Here is a 16,796-nt window from a genome sequence, read left to right as displayed (position 1 = left end):
TAAGGAGGAGTTCGAAAAAGTAGGTTTACAGCATAAATCAAAATGGCCGACAGGCAGTTCAGATTTGCTAAGCGAAAATTCGTATGTCTGTTGTCGGCATAAGCCAAGGAATATTTTGAGAGCAGTTTCATTGAAATAGGCTAATGCAATCAAAAGTTATTTGCATTTTTGGAAATTTCATAATTAATAATAAAACAATGGTTTATTACTCTTGACCAATAGGTGGCGCTGTTACCAAATTGATGTGGCGTGGTCAGTGTGAGGTGACAATGGCACATACAAAGCTTGGTCCAAATACGTCAAAGCTTTGCAGAGAGACAGCCTCAGATGCATTTTGGCATCTTAACCAGCAAATTCGTTGATGCTCTAAATGAAAACCGTTTCGTATATCGACACGAAATCCATAACTTTTTGCCAGCTTGGTCTGAAGATGATCCGAGTCAAATTTGGTGAAAATTTGACTAACGGTTTAGGAGGAGTTCAAAAAAGTAGGCAAAATTGGTATCGATGTTCTCAGCATTATGCAAGGAATCTATAAACATCAGTCTTATTACAATATTGTAATGTATGCAAAAGTTATTAGCATTTTTATAAATTGCCTTATAACTTTTGACCACAAGGTGGCAGTGCGCCCAAACTTTTTGAGTGCCATGTGAAGTGAGGGTGCCGAAGATGCATACCGATTTTCGTAATAACAAAGTCTAAGCATTCTTAAAATATTGCATTTTTTGACAAAATTCAAAATGACCGACGCCCAAAATGGCTGACACGAAAAAATTGAAAAAAATGCATGATGCACCGAATCTAAAGAGACCTGTTTTGTGATTTTTGGCCAAACCATTCAGAAGTTTAAGCAAAAATATACATTTTTATTATCTCCTGACTATTCTCTCTCTGCAGGTAGTCTCAGGTCATGCTTGTTATAACTCACACCAAGTTTGGTCTCAATACGCCAAACCATTGCGGAGATATAACCTCACATCCATTTTTACGTGCTTTTCGTAGAATTCCTTCGTGCGTTATTCAAGAACGGTAGGACGAATCAACTTTAATTCCACAACTTTTTGCCAGCATGGTCTGAAGATGATATGAGCCAATTTTGGTGAGAATCAGACAAACTGTCTAGGACTAGTTCGAAAAAGTAGGTTTTACGAACAATTAAAAATAGCGAAAAAACTAAACCTTGCGATTTTTGAATTTTCATACGACTCGGCATGAGCCAAGGATTCAGAGGAATTTTCATTTTGTGCCTTATGGTTCAAAAGTTATTAGCATAAAGAAATTGTAACTTTGGACAAGTGGTGGCGCTAGAGAGTTGGAGTTAGAGACTCCAAACTTGCTGTGGTTAATGTTGAGACTGTCCTCTATCAGTGTGCCCAATTTCACAACTTTCCCGCAAGCGGTTCTATGGGCTGCCATAGACTTTCGGCGGAAGAAGAAAAATGACGCTAACGGATACAATAGGTGCCACTGCACCTTCGGTGCTTGGCCCCTAATAATAAACCTTACTGACCCTAAACTTTTGAATAGTAGTGTACGTGGTTATCTGAAGCAGTGTGATAATAAAATTGTGTGATGACAGGATTTTCATTGTTGGGTGAATTACATTGTGTGTGAAGGCCCATGAAAGAAGGATTTGGCTCAGTTATACTCGTATTCAGAGAAAAGGGCATGTGAAATTTATATCATGCAGTGGTGGACAAAGTACACAAATCATGTACTTGAGTACATGTCAAGTACAAATGCTCCAATAAAAATATAAGTACTACTTTAAAGTTCTACTTGAGTAAATGGTTCAAAGGTACTTGTTTTTAATGTACTGAAGTATCAAATGTAAAATTCCATCATTTATTTATTTAATCAGATATGATTCATCCTATTACTCAGAATACCTATGAGTCAGAACTAGCCAGAACAAGTCATAAGGAAGATTAGTGGAGTAGCAGACATTATGCATAACCAAAAAACAACCACACTAATCTCTCTTATATATCTGATATCCACTTACATGTATATGAAAAATCATTTTAAGCATTTAAAGTTAATAAGACTAAATGTACAGAAACATGTACAGTAGTCAAGTCTGTCCCAACATTTAAATGGTACTATATATTTACACACCAGTGTTATTTCAGTATTATTTATGTACTATTAGAGTATTTGTTAATATTTTCAATTAGATTTTTAGTTTTCATTTTATTTTGAGCTTTAGTATTATTGTTATGTGCCTTTGCCATTTTTTTATTTTATTTTAATATTTCTACTTCTGTTTCTAAAAAGGTTTTTGTCATTTTAATACTGCCACTTAAACTTTATTTTTTTTTTTTAATTGAAGTATTTAGTATTTCATCTCATCTTTATATATTATTTTATTTAAACCTTATTTCAATGAGTTGTATTTAACAATAATAACACTGTTACACACACACACACACACACACACACACACATACACAAACACACATACACATGCACAAACAAAAACAAAACTAACATTTGATCTTTTTATTCTTCCAGTTGGCATTCGAGACGATGAGCATTATCGCAGTGGTGACCAACTGTGCCTTGATTGGTTTGTCCTCACAAGTGAAAGCGTACTTCCCTGAATCAGAGACTGAGATGATCCTCATTGTGGTGGCAATAGAGGTAAGTAACACATTCTCCTGTCCTTACACCATGATAACCTATAACCCCCTTTTGCAATGGCCCAAATGGTCCATAAGGTGGCATCAGTGAGTTGTTTTCCTTCTGCATGTGAGTGTATGAGTGTCAAAGGGTGCTAAACTTGGCCTTTTTTCCTTAATAGATGCGTGCAGGTCTTAAAGTGACAACAGACTAATAGTACTAAACATGCTGCCGCTTGTCATGTAAAGTGATAGTTCACCCCAAAATGAAAATTCTGTCATTATTTACTCACTCTCATTTTGTCCCAAACCTGTATTCATTTCTTTCTTGTGCTGAACTTTGATAGTAGGGGGAAAAAAACAAAAAACTATGGAAGTCACTGGGGACCAGCAACTGTTTGGCTACCCATATTCTTCAAAATAACTTTTATGTTCAACAGAAGAAAGAAACTAATTCGGGTTTAAAACAACTTGAAAGTGAGTAAAGGATGACAAAAATTTCATTTTTGGGTGAACTATCCCTTTAATGTTAATAAAACAACAAAACACAAAGAGAAAATCACACTGCTCTTGACTGAAGAACTTTAATGCAGTTGCTTTAAGAATCAATGTATAATGTATACAGTGAAGTGTATATAGTGTTTTATTTTTATATTTTGTTCATTTAATTTCTTGAATGCTACTGCTAAATACACCTACTGTACCTAAAAAATAAAGCACTGTTTATTTTATTTGTATATTATGTGTATTTGTAATCACAAAATAATAAAATAAAACAATAACAGATTTTTATCTTCGCACACTTGGCCTAAATATCTGCCATTCTTTTTTATTTTATATTTTGTTACCTTGTAAGGCTTTGTTTTAAAAATAGGGAAATTACTCAGACAACTTGAAAAAAAATTAAATAAAATAAAAACACCATGGCAAAGAATCTTGATAAGATCATTGTGATTTTCCTGAAAAAAATGTGATATGATATTTTTGCCATATCGCCCACCCCTTGGAAACACCTATAAAATTTGTATGTCTGGTGCCACAAATGATTCAGAATTATAGACTTTTTCTTTTATTTATCATGCTGGACTTGACATTAAATTGACTTGCATTAATTTACATTTACATTATTTAATTTTAAAGCTATCATCGGGTTAACATTTGTTGTATTACAGAGATGGATTTTTTTTTTATCAGAACCAGTTCCATAAAACACACACACACACAAACACACACACACATTCTTGCATATGTGGTTTACGGGGACTCTCCATAGGCGTAATGGTTTTTATACAAACTTTATTTTCTATCCCCTACAAATTAACAAATTAATTTCAAGAAATGTAAATATTTTTGGGTCTTCATTCTTCCACCGAACACTAAAGATCTAGAGGATGACAAACTTTCTTAGCCTATAACCAGGGTTGTTATAGTAAAAAAAAAAAAAAAAACTAAATTGTCGTAAAATAACTAAAACTGAAATAATATAAAAACTATACACACACAAATATAATGGAAAATATTAAGATAAAAACTAATTCAAAATGTTAATAAAAACAATTATTGTATCTTAATGATACTAAAATAACACTGCAAAGGACTGATCTGGTAATGAGTAGGCTTTTTATTAGCTCTTTTTTTTTTATAAAATGGTTATTGATTTAAGTCAGTCCAATGAATCACTCACTCATCAGTCTGAATGCTTCTTCACTGAATTTCACTTAAATCAGTAAAAATTAATGACTACTTTTTCATATGAGAGTGAGTATTTTAGATATAAGTTTTGTCTTAAAGGGGTCATATGATGCTTTTTTTAAAGATTATTATTTGGTATAACAGAATATGTTGACATGCTTTAATGTTCAAAAAACACATTCTTTTTCAAATACTGTACATTATTGTAGGTCCTCTATGCCCCGCCTCTCTCAAACGCTTCGTTTTCTACAAAGTCCCTCCTTCCGACAAGCGCAGTCTGCGCTGCTTCAACACTAACTGCGGTTACTGAAACCACGCCTTCTTTCTTTGCGTGCACATTTGGGTGGCATTATGCAAATATTTCCACATAGTGATGTAGATATGTGGGGGCATGTTAGAACGAGCCATTTTAGGGGGGCGTGGCAGAGTCTTAACTTTGATAAAGAATATCTCTTTGGTTTTGAGGCTTTAGTCTTTGCAACTTCAGGGATCTTATCTATGCACAATCAGCTTGTAACACTCCAAAGAGAAAGGAAAACTTGAAATCGCATCATATGACCCCTTTAATGTGGTAATTTTATTAAACAGGAATATTACAATATATTAACAAAAATAGTATTGTTTTAGTTTTGTAATTTAGTAAGGACAAATATTGCAGGCAAGGTGCTTTCTCAAAAGTGATAAAATAATTGTTAATGGAATTGCTAAAGAACCAGAGCCTATAAATTCAAGATTTCACTCCTTTATAGCTATATAAATTCTCTATCATTAACAAACTTATGTGTGTATATGCACATTTACATAGAGCTCACACATTGAGTAGAAAACAAATCACATTCTCTGTCTATTATGCAGGGTGCTTCTCAAGGCTGTCTTTCTATATTTTATTGACTCAGTTATTTCATTAAGTGGAGTGAGCAGAGATTGGCATTGGATCAGTATGCAGAGGGGGAAGGTCTGCAGAGTGCTGTGTGATGTATGGATCTCTTTCAGAAGTACTAATACAATATCATATAGTCTGACATGATAATATGATATGTACCAACAGAGGAGGACAGGATGAATGATTAAATCGTTTAGATTACTGCAGCATGTTATGGCATTAAATTAATATATATATATATATATATTTTTTTTTGCTTAGAAGAATAATAGTGCAACTTTTCTTTAAAAAGCCACACAAGATATAATTTTGAAAAAATGAAATTCTGTCATAATTTACTCACCTGCAAGTTGACAGCTAATGGTAGCCACTGACTTCCATAGTATAGAAGAAGAAGAAAAAAACAACATTCTACCAAAATATCTTCTTTTGTGTTCAACAGAAGAAAGAAACTCGTACAGGTTTGGAACAACTTGAGGGGGAGTAAATGATGACATATGTTTCATTTTTAAGTGAACTATCCCTTTAATGAAAGCAATATAAACATGATGTTTCCAACGGAAATGGTGCAGGATTAGTTACATTCATAACAAGTTGGGGTTAAGTGTTTGTTCAACCCTAGATATGAGCAATAGTAACAGATATACTGTAGATCTGACAGTATTTGAACATAAGAAAACACAGATTTGTTGTTTTTGTAGTGTAAGTGAGCAATCATCCCAAAAAGATGAATGCAGAAATAATCTCTGTGCCCTCAAAGGTCATCTTTGGATGATGGGTAATGCAAATGTCCCCTCGCTCTGTTATCTTTTCTTTACTTTGCTTTTGTGTGCATTGTCACTGGCTCACGGTGGAATGAATCAGAAAGGTGTGTGTGTGTGTGTGTGTGTGTGTCATTGCTGGTATTTCTCAGAATCATGACTGCTGCCTATTTTTGGGCCATTCGATACTCAGGTAATTACACGATGGCATGCCTCAGAGAGCAGTAACTAGGCAACAGTGCAGCCACGGTGACAGGAGACGGCTGAGGATCAGGAAGAACTGAAAAGCTTGATGGTAGGGAGGTTGATTGTGACCTCCGAGAGAAAGAAAGAGAAAGAGAAGGAGATTTGTCTGCAGACAGATGCACACGCCTATTAAAGCAAAAAAAAATGTTTTCAAACATTTAGCAATGTTTTCAGTTTCTATTTCAAGTCATTGCTGTTCTTTTGAACTTTCCATTCCTCAAAGAATCCTGAAAAAATTATCCATAATTATTCCATAAAAATATTAAGCAGCATAACTGTTTGCAGTATTGATAAGATTATGAAATGTTTCTAAAGCACCAATTTAGCATATTATAATGTTTTTTTTTAAATTGTGTTACACTGTGAGTAATGGCTGCTGAAAACAATTATTTTAAATTTTTAAAAGAATTTTTCACAGTATTTCAGTTTTTTACCGTATTGTGCATAAAATAAATGCAGACTTGGTGAACATGAGAGACTTCTTTCAAAAACAGAAAAAAACTGTAGTTTTTATATATTGTTTCATGCTATCACCCTAATCAGAATGAATTTCGTTCATTTGAAAACCCTCATTGTCTTTGAGGCAGATAATTATGTATTTGTGTGTGTGTGTGTGTGTGTGTGTGTGTGTGTGTGTGTGTGTGCGCGTGTTAGCAGCTTGTTGTCCTACTTTGTAGCCTGAGGCCTTGTAACTTTATTAGCTTGAATCTTTTTAACTAGAAGTTGCTTAACTGCTATAGATCACAAATAGCTAACTTGGCAAGCTACAGTTCAAAAGAGACTTCCACAACACTTGTAAAGTAACGCTGTGCTCTGAATACTGAAATGAAGTCACTTTCATTCTTTTCAGTAAACAACTGCCTTTTTCTATGCAATTTGGGCTTAATTGTACCCGGAAGTTAGCAAAACCCCAGTTCCTTCAACAAAAACCTAATAGGACTGTTTCATTGGATTTTGAATTATTGCAGAAAATAGACTCTGTGACCAGCAAAAGTTTATGATACTTACATGTTTTGTTCATCATGATGATCTTCACAAATGAACACAACGTTTTCGAAGCCTAAATACAGTTGAAAGAAGTATTAACGTAGCTAAATGTAGGCTATAAACTACAAGCTACACCATGGTTTAACGAGTTCTATAAAGCCTCCACCAACTCTTTCAGTTCATATATATATATATATATATATATATATATAAACATTTTACCTGAAAGTTAGAATAGTTTGCAAGAGCGTGATTATAAACACTGTGAGGCTGTGAATGCGGACTAATGAGTAGATGTATTTACCTATTCAGTGTGATTGTGATTAATGTCAACCTCTGTAGTCCCGTTTAGCCACTTGTTAGTAACAGCCTTTTCAAAACAAGTAAAAGCTTTAAAAAGGGGTATGTACTGATGTATTTAATGCCGTAGAATAAAACATGAAAATATCTTGAGCTTCTGTTTACCACAGACTTATTTCAGGACCAAAAACACGTTAAAAAAATCCACTGACTTCAGAATGATGGAACTGGAAGAGCCAAAATGCTAACTGATTTCTCGGTTTGGCCTACATGCCTGCACCAGTTAGGCACATGTTGTTGTAATCTGACGTTGTGTGATTTTATTGATGTACTATACTATGAAAAGCTCTCATTGAGATTTTTGCCATTATCTGCAGCATGGCTTTCTACAGGATTATAACAGAGGGCAAATATGGTTTTCATATATTCTGATTTGACTGCGACTGTCTAGATGTCAGTGGCTAAGTTAGCAAACGGACACAATGAGTGTGTGTATTTGTGTACACCCCACCCAGCGAGTGCTCATGTTAACTGGCAGACAGGCTCTTCCAGGGCTGCTTTACTGAAGTCTGTGCTGTTGCATGACACCCTAATCATGTCTGACATGCTGCAAGATCAGATGTGTCTGGCCACTACACTCTCTTTCACTCCGTTCCACTTGCATCTTAAAGCAGATGACGGCTAGCCTGGAAAGACCCTGACACCTCTCCGACACACATTTTCATCCAGTTTATGGGTCACACATGAGATTGGTCATCAACAGGTTGAACGAATCATGGGCGGTACCCTCTCCTTTCTCACGATGCTTTTTACCACATTATTATATTATAGTGCAATACAGTGTTCTGTCTTCGTATTAGAAAAATGTTGGTGAAATTTTGTGGGAAAAATAGGTCCACTGTCCATTGTCAATAGTGCAGCGATTCATGAAGCACAGCTCATACAAAAGCCAAACAGCTTTCTATTGGTCAACAACAGATGGAGAAATCTTTCACCTTAACACAAAATTCTAATTTGCATGGATTCTTATTGAAATGACTGAATTTCGCCTGGTAAAATTAGCTAAACAATAGTGAATTAACCTCTATTCTATTCTATACCAGAGTACTCATATTTGAGTCTCTGATAGCTTTTTAGGGGTTCAAGTACGTAGCGCTGAAAACCTATTGTAATTGTTAGAATGGCCAAGGATCTCCACATAAAACTGATCAGGCAGACCATACCGGAAGTCATAGAGACTTGAAACTTGGACGGATCGTAGTAGTCACACCGTCTACAACGTAACCGAGGCTTGTCCAAATTGGCCTGACGGGGGCGCTACAGCAATCAAAAGTACAAAATCGCTCAGAACTCCTAAACTGTTAGTTGCAGGCTCAAGTGCCTTATGTCGTTGGAATCCTTGGCTCACGACGGACAAAACGCATGGCTCGGATTCCAATGACGAAAGTTTCGGGTATTTTGGATTTTTTGAAAAACCTACTTTTGCGAACTAGTCCTAGCTTTTTCGCCCGATCAGAACCAAATCAGTGCAAAAAGATTCTCTGGAGTGTGAATACCAATAATTACCAAAAATAAAAGTCGCAAAGGGTTGCCAAAACGGAAGGGGAAGGGGAAGGGCCACTTTTACTAAAATGGCTTTAACTTTTGAACGGAATGAGATATCGTCGCCAAACTCATGTAAGAGCTCAATTTGAGGTCACATGAAACAAATCATGGAGCTTGACCACTTGCAGGAGCTATAAGAGGGGAAAAAAACATAAAAATGGCTATAACTATGCAACCATTTTTCCGATCAACATGAAAATTGGTGTATGCAGTGTCTTTGTCCAAAGTGTGTTTCTCAAAAAACATGGCCGCCATTGGCAAATGAAGTTTGAGCGCCTGTTTGACTCATGGTCTGTGAGAAATTTGAAAGAAATCAGCCACTGGGGGTGATATCATGTTTTTCAAGGGCATAAACGATTGCATATTACACATTATTCACACATACACCCACTAGTATATATTGATTTTATTATTAGGGTTCTGCTTACCTATTCAAACAATTCCATATTTGTCTGTTTGGTTGCTGTAATGACACAATTGTCTGGTAAAGACATTGGAGAAAAATGTGACTACACAAATAATCTGGGCTTTGTTCTCTCGTTATATCAGATCTGAGATTCTCAGTCTCTGCATCACACCCCTCTCACTCAGACAGCAGTCAGCCTGAAGAGAGCGTGGCATTTTCCTCAGTTCATTCTCAAATGCAACATAATTTTGAGTCACACTTCTGCACATGCTCTCAGCTTGTTTTAGGCAGCGCCCTGCAGGAGACTGTGCTTGTCTGTGTAGAGTGTTTCCTTAGGTTTGCTGGTTAAAATTTGCTATCAATTTTCATATGAACACAGGAGTTCTGTTCCAAAATTCTAGTGAGTTATATACTATATACTAACATATATAGTTATATATTCTTAGTGAGTCCCAAAATGATGCTGCATTATAAGGTACCTTGTTTTAACCAAAATCTTAAAGTGGCCACATTTACCAATGTTCAGCGACTTTTCACATGTGAAATCTATTAATTTCAGTAATTCAATATAAGTAATTTAATCTAGTAATATGAATCTACTCAATCTTACGAGAGTGAAAGATTTCCACATATTTTGCATTGAATATAAGTTGGCCACACTGAAACGACCAACAGAATTGTTGAAAAGTTCAAATTGACTTTTGTTTGAATGGTGCTTCATGCATCGCTACACTTGAAAATGAACAATGGCCTGCAAAAGTTTTGCAGAAATTTCATTAATATGACTGCACCAGAATCTTGAATTTCCTGCACAGATAAGGCAATCCCAGAAAAACATTGCAACAAGCACAGTGAAAAAATGTACTCAATATGGCAGATGTAGTTAACTAAATTTCAACTATGAATTAATTTCATTCAAAACTGAAAAAAAGTGCTTTCACCCAATGCTAAAGTTGCTGTCATATTTATGGATCATGGGTGTAATTATTCATATATTTAAATGAATCTGGGTCATTTAAGTTCAGATAATGAACTATGTGAATGTTTGTGCTTGTAAACGGCCCAGAGTCTCAAGAGCGATTTGGATTTTGGTGTATTTCCCAACCAACATCAAAATATTCATATTTTATGTCATCAACAGAAGAAGAGCAGATTTTGTTCTGGTGTTCACAGAGATCTGTTGATGAGTCCCAGGGGTTCCTTTGTCTCCATCAGTCACAGCTTTAGCTAATGTCTCTTCTCTAACTTTCAGGAGCGTTTTAGAGTGTTGACACTGATCATTGATATCTGAGCTAAACTGCTGCATCCAAAGCAGAGCTGGTGCATTTTCCACATTAGTCAACAATAGCTGACTAACAGGGAGATTGAGACAAATGCAGTTTTATAGTGAATTTTACAGACCGTCATCACATGATTCAACTGAGCTACATTTAAAAATCTTTGAAAGGTTAGTTTACCTAAAAATGAAAATTGTGTCATCAGTTGCTCACCCTCATGTTGTTCCAAATCCATTACACTTGTTCATTTTTGAAACTCAAGTTTTTGAGAGAGAGATTTGTCTTTTCTTTGAACGATCCATTCAAGCAACACTTTGAATGCTCAAAAAAGCAGACGTCGTACAAATAATCCATATGAATATAGTGGTTTGATCCAAGTCTTCTGAGTAGACACAATGACTTTATATAATGAATAGATTTCATTTAGACATTTATTCACATATAAACATACATAGAGCTCATCAAATATGGTAAACAAGCTCATATGAGCATGCTTGACTCACAAGAACCATTGAGGTTTGTTCTCACATGTAACGCAAGCTTGATTGAACTTCTTTTTGTTCTCGCACGTCAAACTAGTATATTAGGTATTCATTATAATACCTTCATTTGTGTTTAGAAGATGGACGAAAGGCCTATTGGTGAGTAAATGATGACAGGATTTTGGGTGAACTATTAATTTAACAGAAATACATTTACTTAAACCATCAAGAGTTCTTTAGATCTCTTTGGATCACACAAAGGTGAATAGCGAGCTGGTTTCAGAGGCAATGGGCATATGGTGATCTATTTAACACACTAGAGTAGCAATGGCAGATGACACTCTGCCCGCAGCATACGTACCACTAATGTGGCCTTTGAACCCATAGAGAGCCATAAAGATCATCCAGCCATTCAATATGACTGACTGGTTCACATTGTAAAAAAAGCCTCTCCATTAAATGACATTGATCAGTGTGGAATTAGACATTTTCAAGTATGAATAGCAAAACGTATACACATCATAAAATATATTTGAGGTGTAATTAGCACTTAATTATATTACATAGAGACAATTACATAATAATAGTCCATGAAAACTGTGTTGTAAAGTTGTCTTTTTCTGTTTATTGCAGCATGTTCTCCTTGCCTTCAAATTCATCCTGGCATTCGTCATTCCAGATGTTCCTAAACATATCCAAGTCAAACTAGCCAAGCTGGAGTTTGACTCCCTAGAAGCTCTTAAGAAAAGGGTGAGTACACATTTGTACATGTGCACATATCTACAGCATGCAAACAGGAAATGTGACCATCTATATGACAGGCCCTGTCAGAAAGTACTTCAGTGCAAATAGTCATATGCGTAAATGCCTCTGTAGGCTTCACAGAGTCAACAACACACGTCTGCGTCAACATTATTGATGATGTGGCAACCATTATCTCTTGGTTCAGAGAGGCAGAGAGCAGCATTAACATGCTTTCTGATCATTAAATGATCCAGAGAGACCTTTGTACATGCTGAGATGCTCTGCTGACATACGGAGTGTGTTCAGGTAGTGTTTGCTAATGAGGTTTAGCTATTTAGGAAGATGTTTATCACCTCGTATGCGGCATAAGAAGTAGGTCAGTCACTAAGGAACACATTGCAGTCTGCCCTTAGCAGACAAGAAGACTAATAATGGGGGGTTGTTTTCCTCAAAAGGCAAAGCTATGTTTTTTTTATAATATTTTTCATTGAGTATGTATTTTGCAGTGATAAATATTTCAAACATTAGTATGCAACATGACCTCATCATTTTGCATGTTTAATTCAGTGAGTGGTGTTCAGTATTCATCTCATAAATACATAAAAAATAGTATTTTTTTATAAAAAATAAAAATAGTCAATTTTTAAAACTATTCAAATGAAACCAAACATGACTGTAAATCTTATTTGCATTCATTTAGAACATTATATTCTTGACCAGTTTGAGTGAATGAAAAGATGAAAAGGCACAGATGCATATGTGAGAGAGGAGTTTCCCGCACCACCCCTCTGTGGGGTGTCCTGAAGATGCCAGTGCATTGTTTGCCTCTCAGGAGATCAAAGTATTCTAGTTTCTTTTATCCTTACACTTGATTGAACTTCTTTTTGTTCTCGCACGTCAAACTAGTATATTAGGTATTCATTATAATACCTTCATTTGTGTTTAGAAGATGGACGAAAGGCCTATTGGTGAGTAAATGATGACAGGATTTTGGGTGAACTATTAATTTAACAGAAATACATTTACTTAAACCATCAAGAGTTCTTTAGATCTCTTTGGATCACACAAAGGTGAATAGCGAGCTGGTTTCAGAGGCAATGGGCATATGGTGATCTATTTAACACACTAGAGTAGCAATGGCAGATGACACTCTGCCCGCAGCATACGTACCACTAATGTGGCCTTTGAACCCATAGAGAGCCATAAAGATCATCCAGCCATTCAATATGACTGACTGGTTCACATTGTAAAAAAAGCCTCTCCATTAAATGACATTGATCAGTGTGGAATTAGACATTTTCAAGTATGAATAGCAAAACGTATACACATCATAAAATATATTTGAGGTGTAATTAGCACTTAATTATATTACATAGAGACAATTACATAATAATAGTCCATGAAAACTGTGTTGTAAAGTTGTCTTTTTCTGTTTATTGCAGCATGTTCTCCTTGCCTTCAAATTCATCCTGGCATTCGTCATTCCAGATGTTCCTAAACATATCCAAGTCAAACTAGCCAAGCTGGAGTTTGACTCCCTAGAAGCTCTTAAGAAAAGGGTGAGTACACATTTGTACATGTGCACATATCTACAGCATGCAAACAGGAAATGTGACCATCTATATGACAGGCCCTGTCAGAAAGTACTTCAGTGCAAATAGTCATATGCGTATATGCCTCTGTAGGCTTCACAGAGTCAACAACACACGTCTGCGTCAACATTATTGATGATGTGGCAACCATTATCTCTTGGTTCAGAGAGGCAGAGAGCAGCATTAACATGCTTTCTGATCATTAAATGATCCAGAGAGACCTTTGTACATGCTGAGATGCTCTGCTGACATACGGAGTGTGTTCAGGTAGTGTTTGCTAATGAGGTTTAGCTATTTAGGAAGATGTTTATCACCTCGTATGCGGCATAAGAAGTAGGTCAGTCACTAAGGAACACATTTCAGTCTGCCCTTAGCAGACAAGAAGACTAATAATGGGGGGTTGTTTTCCTCAAAAGGCAAAGCTATGTTTTTTTTATAATATTGAGACTTTTTCATTGAGTATGTATTTTGCAGTGATAAATATTTCAAACATTAGTATGCAACATGACCTCATCATTTTGCATGTTTAATTCAGTGATTGGTGTTCAGTATTCATCTCATAAATACATAAAAAATAGTATTTTTTTATAAAAAATAAAAATAGTCAATTTTTAAATAAAGAGTCAAGAAGGAAATACTACTTTGTTGATCAAATATGTTTATTTGCATAATCACAGTTGTTATTAATTCTGATTAATCTGATTCGTCGGCTCTTATTTTTGAAGCAATATGAAAATGTTTAATAATGCATAAATGGTGAGACTGCTGTGATTTTAAATTTTTTAAAAATTATATTTTAATATAAACATACAATAATATTATAGTGTTATCTGCTTGTTGCTATTGTTGGTAAAAAATGTGTTCCATATGTCTTTAATTTGAAAACTGTGGACACTGAAAATTAATTTATGAAATTATACTACCGTTCAAGAGTTTGGGTTGGTAAGATGTACTAGTTATCACTTATGATAACCAAGGCTGCATTTATTTGACCAATAATACAATAAAAACACTACATTTGTGAAATATTGCGGTCAAAAATAACTAATAAATAAGTGATTCACATTTGGAACATTTGTGGTAATGAATTCAGACCACCGTCTCTCTTCTAAAATAGGAAGAGGCATGATAAATTATCTTAAGTATTAATAATGATTCCATACAAAGTCTGTCAAAGCGACAGCATCGACACGCTTTAACAGGATTCAATGGTTTTATTTCTGCAGAGACGAGCCCTCGGTCGGTTAGTCCGTTGCCATGGCTCTAGTGATATGGTACAGTTGGATTGTGAATGACAATGAGCTGGCGTGTACTGTTGGCATCCAGCGTTATTTTTAATGTGGCCTTGTGTTTCCTCCTCTCACTAACAGCAGATAAGATGTGTGTGATATGGCCCCCCTTTGCCTCTTAATGCTGTGGATTATAATATTTTCCAGTTAATTTGTGTACGTGATGAGCACTACTCTAATAGTTTTGCATTTTTATGTGTTGGTTTTAGCAAATCGCAGCACTAGTGTGCAATGGTGTAGGAATGAAAAATAGTGGGGGGCCGATTATAAAATCAACTGGCTTATGAATATCAATTGGTTCTACCTTATTTGCTGAAAAGTAGATGTTGATAAATATGCGCAAGACAAGGAGGTTTATAATACCTGGTGAGATCGATCGAAGTCATTTATCTCAATGGCAGTTGCTCGGCTGGCGCAGGACCCCTCCCCGAAGTATGTGAATTGAATTCTGCCATTCCACTCATATGCACTCAGTTCCAGATAAGTTGTTTAAGGCAGTCACCTGAGCTGTAAACGCCATGTGATTAGTTAATCTTTAGCCAGTGAAGAAGGACATCCTGACAACAAGCCTTTAAAGGGATGGTTCATTCTGAGTTTCTTTTTTCTTTTGATCACAAAAGAAGATATTTTGAAGAATGTCAGTAACCAAACAGTTGCTGGTGGTAGCCATTGACTTCCAAAAATACACTATGGAAGTCAATGGCTACAACTACTGGCAATGGCTTTTTTTGTGTGTTCAACAGAAGAAAGAAGCCCAAACAGTTTTGGAACTACTTGAGAATGAGTAAATGATGACAATTTTCCTTTTTGGGTGAACTATCCCTTTAAAATAGCCACTATCATTTTGTGAAGTGAAAGGTAGCAATATAAAGATTTTTACGCTTTATCTATTACAGTTTGTTTGTTTGTCAAAAGACCAAAAGATATTGATGACTCAGTCTGTCAAATCAAATGTTCCCTAGAATGAAATGAAAATATTGCTTCTCTTATATCACTGACTAGCAACATGCACCAAATCATGGTTCAGTGCTGTGACATAAAGCCTATTGGCTTTTTAAAAAAGAGTGAAGGGACACTTTGAAATGTCCTTCCCAGAAATATGTCAGCACTGTCAGATCTGGAAAGTGATTATGCTTGTTTTTCAAGAGGCCTTTAAAATCAGGCATTATTAAAACATACAGTATAATGAATTGCAATTGATATGTTGCTTGAAAAAGTATTTACAAGTCTACATTTGCAGCTGCATCTTCTTAAAGACTATGAAGATATTTAAATGAATCTTGAAAAGTGATTATTTATAATATAAAACTAATAACCGCAACCCTACAGAGAATAAGCAAATTATATCCTGATTGGCATGATTATTTGTTCATTAATACACTCAGAGATTTATTCAAGGAGGAAGCCATGAAAGCATCTTGATGGCCTCAGTTTCATGAAGACCAAGGATCATCTGTGCACGCTGTGGGAACGTAGGTACTGAAAAGGGAAGACCATTCTCCCAGCGAAATCAAGACAGCATATTTAATGGAATGATGGAGCACTTGGCTGACGATCTGCGATGAAGGCGGGACTCCGTCGAAGTTTCATCCGTCTAACATTTCTTTTAATTTAGCAGAGAGAGACGCAGGTCATAAAACACATATTGATTATGTTTCAGGATGAATGAAGACGTGATGTTTCTGGGCTCCTACCCCTCCAATTCTCTCTCACACACTTCACCTGACACCAGCTCGTCCCTCTGCCAGTGCTGGCGGTGCGTCTTCACCAGAGTCTCTCCATCAGAAAGATGGACGGCAGCTAATAGCTTCAGTGCCCTCATCCGGATCTGTTAGAGTTCAAAAGTGCCGACTGCAGTTAAACAGCGCATTTGGTTGGTGATATAAGACTGCAGAACCTCGGGGAGGT

At 35.8% G+C, this 16,796-nt stretch overlaps 1 protein-coding gene across 1 annotated transcript in view; it reads left to right on the top strand.

Annotated features, from left to right (window-relative positions):
* Positions 1-15,676, top strand: part of LOC107601655 (anoctamin-10-like) — a 33,575-nt gene extending 17,899 nt beyond the window's left edge. Inside the window, exons 12-15 of the mRNA XM_016293911.1 lie at positions 2,518-2,646; positions 11,897-12,013; positions 13,450-13,566; positions 15,632-15,676. Coding sequence (XP_016149397.1) covers positions 2,518-2,646; positions 11,897-12,013; positions 13,450-13,566; positions 15,632-15,676 — 408 coding nt within the window. The remainder of the gene's footprint in view (positions 1-2,517; positions 2,647-11,896; positions 12,014-13,449; positions 13,567-15,631) is intronic.
* Positions 15,677-16,796: the final 1,120 nt, after the last annotated feature.

This window comes from Sinocyclocheilus grahami, unplaced genomic scaffold (assembly GCF_001515645.1).
Source record: "Sinocyclocheilus grahami isolate Dianchi unplaced genomic scaffold, SAMN03320097.WGS_v1.1 scaffold310.1, whole genome shotgun sequence".
Classification (NCBI taxonomy): domain Eukaryota; kingdom Metazoa; phylum Chordata; class Actinopteri; order Cypriniformes; family Cyprinidae; genus Sinocyclocheilus; species Sinocyclocheilus grahami.
The sequence above is the reverse complement of the archived record's forward strand: the minus strand, read 5'-3'. Positions and strand labels throughout refer to the sequence as shown.